Raw genomic sequence first — 7,748 nt, forward strand, 5'->3', positions numbered from 1 at the left:
GGCCAGGTCGAAACGCAGCGACGGCGGGCTGGCTGCTGGTGGCCTGGCTTTTGGGGGGCAAATGCAGGCCCTAGCCCGACTGGGAGCACTTGCTTCTGAGAGAGTGGCTGGCGTCAGCTGGCTGCGGCTTCTCCAGCGGGAGACGGCTTTCGGGCGCAGCTCTATGCGGCGTCTCACACCATTCCAACAAGGAAGCATGCTTGTACGTGGCGACCAGCTAAGGTGGATGTTGTCGGCGTGCTGCTCAGCCACGCTCAGGGGCGCCAACTGGGTTTGATCCCTGCCGCCGACACTGCATTGCCGCCGGTCCCCTTGCGCGGCGCGCCGGCCGCGCTAACCGCGCCCGCCGCGCCAACCGCGCTCACCTGCGACAGCTCCGCCTTGGCGCGCGCCAGCTCGAACCGCTGCGCCACGTAGTCACCCGCCCACGCGAGCAGCTTCCTCTCGCGGGTCGCCTCCACGCCGTTTGTCACGACCACCGCGCCGGGACCGTTGGCCCAATTGTCAAATACCTCGACCCGCTTGTCGCCCCACTGCGCGCGGCGCCGGCGCGACAGGGTGCGTTCGCCGCGGGAGTGGTTCTCGTGAGTGCACACGGGTCGGGCTGTGCACGAATGGGAGGCGCACGCGGGCAAGGGCTCCGATGGCCGGGCGGGCAATTGGGATCCGGCACCCCAGGAGAAGGGGACTTGTCTGGGCAGCCTGCGAGCGCAGCAGTGAATATCATCCTGCCACTTGCCCGAAGCTGCCATCACGCATGCGCTGGTTTGGCCCATGCATGAACACCCAATGTCCTCAAGGGTGGGAGAGTGCACGCGGAACGGCGGGGGTGTGCGTGGCCAGCTGCCGCCGTCATGCAGCCCTCGCGCAGTGCACGTTCATGAGATTGCTGCCCTCTGGTGGCTTGCCTGGAGGCCGATTACGGCGTTGCTGCCCTGCTGCCACGCGGCAGCTGAGTGGCCGTCGTAGTTCACCACGACATACTTGTACTCGTACACCATGCCTGAGTTGATGGGAGTTGATCGAGTTGGGAGAACGCGGCTTTGGTTGGAGGTGGTGATACTGTGTGAAGACGTGGCGGCTCGCATCGATTGTGCTCTGGAAAAGCGGCGGCTTGGTCGCAAACCGATGACCACAACCGACAAAAAGGCAGCGTGCGACCAGTTGACGCGACCAGTTGGGCGGTCAGCTGGCGGGTTGGGAGGGATGACCACTGCGCCCCAGCACGAGGTCAGAGCCGCGAGGCGTGGGAGGTGTGGCGCAAGGCGAGGGGTGCACACGGGGCACCATCCCTGATAGGACGCACGGTTTGTGTGGGTTGGGGTCCTTGTTGCCAACTGTGTACATGCTTATGTCAAGAGCATTGCCGGCCTCACCCGCATCGAGGTCAAGGGTCACGTTCCAGAGATCACCCTCGGACCAGGTCATAACAGGCGCCTTTGAGAGGTCCCAGGCACCTGCTTGTTTTGAAGGTTGTCAAGTCAGCGGTGAGACGGCGATGGCGTGCGTGTGTGTTCACACGTGTGTGTGTATGTGTGTGTGTGTGTGTGTGTGTGTGTGTGTGTGTGTGTTTGTGTGTGTGTGTGTGTGTGTGTGTGTGGTTGGTGGGTCCAAGGCATGGGGCCCGGGGTGCGGGTGTAAAGCGTCAGATGCAAGCTTCAGCTTGCTGCTGGGTGGGCGCCTTCAGCCCCGAGCTGGGCGCCGCGCCCCACGCTCCTCCGTTGCGCCGCGGGCACGAGCGCAGGCAGGAGTGCAGGAAGACAGCAGCGCCTTGCGGGGCCATGCATAAGTGCCCGCGCCACGCAGCAGGGGTGGGCTGGACGGGGATACCCGCTGGGGCTGCAGGCAGGCATGCACTTGCAGGCGGGAACGGCACGAAGCGGGTCCTTACCGAGCGCCTTGTTGCCGCCAATAACACGGATCGACTGCCCATAGTAGACCCGGAACCTCAGCCAAAACGTGACAGACGTCTTGTTTGCATCAAAGCGCGTGATCGCCGCGCCGCTGCCGGGTCCTGTCGCCTCGCCGACCCCCGCGGCGCCTGTGCCCTCTTCGCCGTGCGGCGCGGTGGCGGCCGCGGCGGCGGCGGCTGCCGACCCGGGCGGGGAGCGCTCCGGCGCGGCGGCGGGGGCCGCGGGGGCGGGCGGCACCGGGGCTCGTGCCGGCACGGGGCCGGGTGCCGAGGAATCGGCGGCGGCGGCGGGTGAAGTGACAGCTGCTGCGACAGGCGCCGCAGCAGCTCGCACGGAGCGCACGGGCACAGGGGACGCCGGCTGTTCTGCGCCAGCGGCTTTGACTGCCTTGAGCATTATGGTGCGGGCTGCAGCGGTGATCACATGGGCGTTGGCGCGAAATCGCGAGGCGCTTCTGGTCAACACCTGTGTCGCTGCTGCGCAGGACTGCTCATGGTTCCCCCCTGGCAACGGCCGTGTGGCCCCACCTCCACTTCAGCTTAAAGCATTTCTGACACTCTCACGCAGCTCACTGATGTGTGGCAGGCCCCTTCTGCCTGCCAAGCCTTTTCATCCCGGTCGACTCGCTGTCGGGGCACGCCCCAAGCCGGCTCACCCGGCCTGCTCGGCATGGTGTGGCGTGGGACCTCAAATTTTGAGTTGGTGGACGCCAGCACCCGCGGCCGGCCGTACTGCACCATGATGCAGGCGTTGTGGGTCACTACAGGCGCAGGGCCGGTCAGATGGCATGCGCTCGAGTTGAAAGGCCTTGTAAGCGTGAAGCCAACCACGGGATTGGCTGTGCGTCCCCGCAAGTTTTGCGGGCGGTGGTTGGGAAGGAGTAGCGCCAAGATCGTCGCTTTGGTGTGTTCTTAAGCTCCGTGTGCAGGTTCGGTGTATGGCAAAACAATCAAATTCCCGCAGGTACGCGCCAGAGTCGAGCCGGTTGTGTTGGGTTGGACGAGCGAAGCGGCGCACCCAGGACAGGTGACGCGGCCGCCAGGGTGACACAAGCCAAAGAGTTGTTGCGGCTGCCGTCTGGGTGTTACCATATCCTGTGATTATCGTAGGACCAGGTATCTGTCTAACTGGCAAAGGGCACAGCAAAGGGCACATACAGTCGTCTACGCACTCGCCCAGCACAATCGGCGCTCGGCTTTATTTGTGCACTTCCACGGCTGGTTTGATCCAATAACCAAGCATGGGGCCCATGGGGCATTTTTCAAACACCCTTGCGCCAATGCACGACGACAGCAGCACATTCCCATACAGCCCCCGCCTGTCCGCGCGCCGCTAGGGTCATTTGCGACTCATCCTGTCCAACACAGCTCGCGACTCGCAAAGCTGATGCAAAACAATGCCTGCAGCTTGTACCCCTAATTGCCTATCGGCCGTGCCTAGAGTTTGTTCTGATTAGTAATTCCTTCGTTCGAGCTGGAGCACCCCCCTGTTATGTGTGCGCCGTGCAACCTCCCCCACACAACCGCGCTCCCTCTCGTAACCAACCTCCACCTGTCTGGAAGAAGTTCTTCAATTATCTGTTGATTCAGTACGTCCCCAAAAACTCAAGAAACTTGTTGCCTGGATAGCGCAGGGCTGTTTCTGGCATCCAGTGGTGCCCCTCACGCAGCGGTCCGAGCTGCAGGCAGGACACTGTTGATGGGTTGCATACCTTGCCCTTGTCAAACGCACCTGCGCCCATAACCAGAAAAGCACGCCCTTGTCGTGAGCAGCGCAGGAGCACTTGGTGTGTTCAAGATACCGTGTGTCGGGCCCAAAACCCGCCCTGCCTGCGGGACAGGCCCGCTCATGCTGATATCTGCAGTAACAGCCCCAGGCGGGGCTGAGGGGCTGGAGCTGCCCCTCAGTCGCGCCCCGCATGCAGCTGCCAGTATGCCTTACGGTAAGGGGTGCAGCAGGTCCTGCATGCGCCCTTGCGCAAAGGCCCCGTATGCCGGCACACCCAAGCCTCCCTCGGTTGCCTGTGATGCCACGCTGTTTATGCGTGGCATAGCGCGCTCGATGCCGACCGTGGCCAAAGCGCCCGATGTTGACTGAATTCTTTGGAATGCCGGCCTTTATTAAGCTACGCTCCTGCAGCGCCCTCCTTGCAGCCCCGAACCAACCACACGAGAAGCGTGTCACCCCCGGTCTAGTCTGAACTTTGATGGCCTCGCCTTGACTCATGAGTGCGTCGCTCGACACGATGTGAGTGCGCCGGCCAACCTCACACGTAATGTCTTGTGATCAAGTTCGGGATCCCTATACAACAGCGGAGTGCCATATGTCACATGCCGGCAGTGGCCAGCAGCGCACACACCCCAACCTGAGTCGAGCTACCTGGCAGTGTCCCGGCAGGGGCCAGGCCAGCTCAAGGGGCTGAGTGAGCTACTTATTACCTTCACAAGCTATCATATGCAGAAATCATTGACGGCGATCGTCTTTGTCGAAGCAACGCAAGCCAAATCGCTTTGACAACCTCTGAGTCTCTGAGTCGACCTGCGTGACACTCCACTGTGCCGCCACAGTTGTTCTTAGTGCTCAGCACGAGCAGACCTCTCCACCATGAGCACACGACTGGCGATGTTGTGCGCCGTGCTGGCCGTCGGCGCATCCTGCATGCCGTCAGGTGAGCAGGCCAACCTCGTGGGCGCAAGCAGCCCGCACTTTCGGAGGCTGCCAGGTCACAGGCAACATCCCCGCGGCCGATCATCACACGCCCAAGCACCGCAATCCCCTCTCCAACCGCAGCACACGCCCAAGGCTCGGCGCAGAAGGACGCAGCGGCCGCCCGGGCGTTCTGCCTCAGCCCCGCCTTCAGGAAGCTCAGCTGCGCGTACAACGGCTTGATGGGCGCTGACGAGGCGAAGGCCACCACGGCAAACTCCTGCCCGCTGTGCGGCACCGTCTTCGCGGCCCTGCCGGAGCCGTCGACCCTGCCAAAGGTCGTCACCGGCCACATCAGGTCGTCAGCGCACATGCACGGGCACATGCACGAGCCGCCGGCCGCTGCGCCAGCGGCGGCGGCTGGGCACACCTGGCATGAACCGCGCGGCCCATTCCTGCATGCAAGCCTACCCACGATCGTGCCGCGCCCTTTCAGCGGGCGGGCGCTCCGGCGCAGGCCCAGTGCCTTGGCGCTGCGTGCTGACGCCCGCTCCCCTCTGTCTGGCCGCCCTTATACTAAACGCACACATATCATCGCGCACCAGTGCGTACTTGATTACAACGCCGCCTCATCTACCCCGCCCCGCGCCCGCGCCCGTGCCCGCAGCTATGACCAGTACGCAAGCAGCCTCGTCTCATTGGCCTGCAAGGGTGACGCCGTCGTCCGCAGCGTTTTTAACTACACCAAGTTCGACGACTCGGCCGCGCCGGCCGGCGGCGGCAAGGAGTGCGCGTACGCCAGCCTCGCACCCGGCACCCCAGACGTCAAGTCCACCCCTATCGTGCGCTGCCAGCTCGAGCTGCCGGCCGGGCCCGAGCCCGAGGCCGTGCGCGCGACGCGGGCCAAGGAGGGGCGCTGCTGGAAGTGCGACGCCTGCAGCGACGGCGGCGGCTGCCCGGCGGCGAAGGGGCAGTGGTACAGCGACTCGACCGTCTTATCGGGCCTCAAGGGCTGCAGTGCAGACTTCAGTAAGGGCTACTCGCCCGTCCTGGCCGGCATCCACGTCAATCCTAACACCGCGTTCCTCCTGGCCAAGTTTGAGATCTGCAACGGCGCGAGCTGCTTCAACCCCGCGGCCGAGGCCGCCAAGCGCAAGGCGGCCAAGCGCTGCGTCAACGGAGTCTGCTAGAGTGCAAGACCGCCTGCAATGAGTCGCTTTTTCCGCCACCACAGTTTTGGAATCCCCCCAGGTCATGGACTCCCAAGACGCGCGCCATAGCCCACATGCAATACAACAAGAGCCCTGCGCTCAAAGCCCTGCGAATCCGCGCAGGGGCTTCTTTGCTTTTGAATACGAGGCCAATCCACAATGCCGGCTGCATGCGAGCGGCTGCTTGTCCTCGCTCACTTGTCCAGTTGGCTGCCCATGGCTGTGCCCAACATCTTTTTCGACACCCTCAAGGAGGCCCTCTCCAGCTGAGCCCAAGCTTGTGGCACTGCCTTGCCTGCCCTATGCCTCAACGGCTGGAAAGAATGATGTTTACATCAAGCTTTGTTGCTTCACCTCTGGAAACCTATGCATGCGGATGATGCTGCAACTGGGTGAATCTCAACGCCTCAGTGTGACGCGTGACACGCGTCCAGCTGTCGTGCGAGGGGTTGGTCCCGCCCTTTGTGGCACAGCAATGCTTTCCTACATGCGGACCAAGCCTGCCATTTACTACACCTCCGTTCCCTGTGTATTGCCTGGCCGCGCTGCGGCACCCATCAGCACTTTGACGGTCAGCCCTTCTGGTCAACCTGTAGACGCCACAACACGCTACCATCAATGGTAGCGTGTTGTGAATGTATAGCTGCAGGGGTTTTGGCCAGGCGCAGCTACAGCCCTGTCTGGCTAGCTCGCTTTTTCGAAGTTGGCCGTTCTTTGCAGTGGGCAGGCGCACACTGTCACTGTGCGTAGCGAGGCATCCGAGTGTCGGGGGCCGTTCCATTCCTTCGGAGACCAGGCGATCGTGGCTGAAATGAGTAAGGTTTCTGTTGCACATGTTGAATCTAGTGCAGTCGCAGCGTTGCGGGCGCGCCGACGTCGTTTGCTAATCACCCGCGTCAAGCCCAAGCCAGCTGCGCGTGCCTCGGTGCTCTGTGCCGGCCACACCCTACTGCGCCAGCTGCTTCTTGCATTGCCTTGCTGACCTGCAGTGCTGGGCGCCGGCAGGCAGGCATACACAAGTGCGTGCCTTTGTGACGTAGGCGCCCGCTCTCTATGCGTCAAACCGGGTGAGCCGTGCCTATCGTATCACGCGGAAAATTTCAACCTTCATTCAATTGTGATCTTGATGGCTCAGCAACACTCCGCATTTGCGGTCAGGCACGACCTCACCAGGCCACGACATTCTCCGACAACCCCCTCGCCTCCCTTGCACCCTCGGAGGCTGGCTCACATCGTGACAAGGTTGGCAGTACTGTTGCATTATATGTCATTGTGTTGCCCGCTCTTTTGCACAGAGATCTCTTCAGCGTGCACGGCTCCTACGTACCACTGCAAGCCGGCCAGCCCCGCAAACTCTTGAAGTAGCAGAGAATTTGTATACTCTTGCGAGCATGGCAACCCCAAAGACTTCTGATCTGCAGGCGCTCGCGTACCACCTCTTCACGCGCTGCAAGGACGAGCGGGCGGCGTTTGACGAATGCATGGACAGCGAGAGCAAGAGCAGCAAATGCGCGGAGCAGTACAAAGCCCTGAACAGCTGCGCCAACGCCCTGTGAGTTGCACTCCGCTGCGGGGCGGCGTCAGTGCAGGTGCCGTGCTGCAGCCCTTGGGTCATATGCATCGACACGACCCTGCCGGTCCGCATCTCCACGAGGGGCCATCCTGCGCGTGCTCTCGGCGGACGCGGAGCCTTGGTGGGGCCCTTGCGAGCGCGCGGGCGGGCGCGCGTCGCATTTTCGCGCCCGCAGCTGAGGCCCGCCCTCGTCGCCTCCCCCTGGCTCGCCCAGGCTGGCCGAAGCCAAGGCCCAGGCGGCCCACGAGTTCAAAGAGTATGCCCACTGCCTCGACCTCACTGGGTGAGCACGGGGACCGTCGTGCCGGCGGCCGCCGCGCGCCGTACGCGGCTCGCAGCTTAGCGGCTCGCGGCCGCGATCGCCGATCAGGCCGCGGCGTATGGCAGTGTCCAATCGTGCGCAGC

General features: G+C 63.2%; 3 protein-coding genes across 3 annotated transcripts; 2 read left to right on the top strand and 1 right to left on the bottom strand.

The window, feature by feature from the left end:
• Nucleotides 1-254: 254 nt before the first annotated feature.
• On the bottom strand, nucleotides 255-1,428 carry MNEG_5724 (hypothetical protein; the record flags this gene model as incomplete). The annotated part of the gene is made up of 3 exons (XM_014045794.1): nucleotides 255-533; nucleotides 924-1,003; nucleotides 1,377-1,428. 3 exons carry the CDS (start codon nucleotides 1,426-1,428, stop codon nucleotides 255-257), a joined length of 411 nt encoding a protein of 136 aa, XP_013901248.1.
• A 3,089-nt stretch (nucleotides 1,429-4,517) lies between these two features.
• MNEG_5725 (hypothetical protein) lies at nucleotides 4,518-5,749 on the top strand (the record flags this gene model as incomplete). Its single annotated transcript, XM_014045795.1, has 3 exons — nucleotides 4,518-4,581; nucleotides 4,704-4,917; nucleotides 5,227-5,749. The coding sequence occupies 3 exons, from the start codon at nucleotides 4,518-4,520 to the stop codon at nucleotides 5,747-5,749; spliced, it is 801 nt and encodes a 266-aa protein (XP_013901249.1).
• Nucleotides 5,750-7,161: 1,412 nt separating this feature from the next.
• MNEG_5726 (hypothetical protein) lies at nucleotides 7,162-7,630 on the top strand (the record flags this gene model as incomplete). The annotated part of the gene is made up of 2 exons (XM_014045796.1): nucleotides 7,162-7,322; nucleotides 7,558-7,630. The coding sequence occupies 2 exons, from the start codon at nucleotides 7,162-7,164 to the stop codon at nucleotides 7,628-7,630; spliced, it is 234 nt and encodes a 77-aa protein (XP_013901250.1).
• Between the last annotated feature and the right edge of the window lie 118 nt (nucleotides 7,631-7,748).

Source organism: Monoraphidium neglectum (assembly GCF_000611645.1).
Source record: "Monoraphidium neglectum strain SAG 48.87 unplaced genomic scaffold scaffold00873, whole genome shotgun sequence".
Lineage (NCBI taxonomy): Eukaryota > Viridiplantae > Chlorophyta > Chlorophyceae > Sphaeropleales > Selenastraceae > Monoraphidium > Monoraphidium neglectum.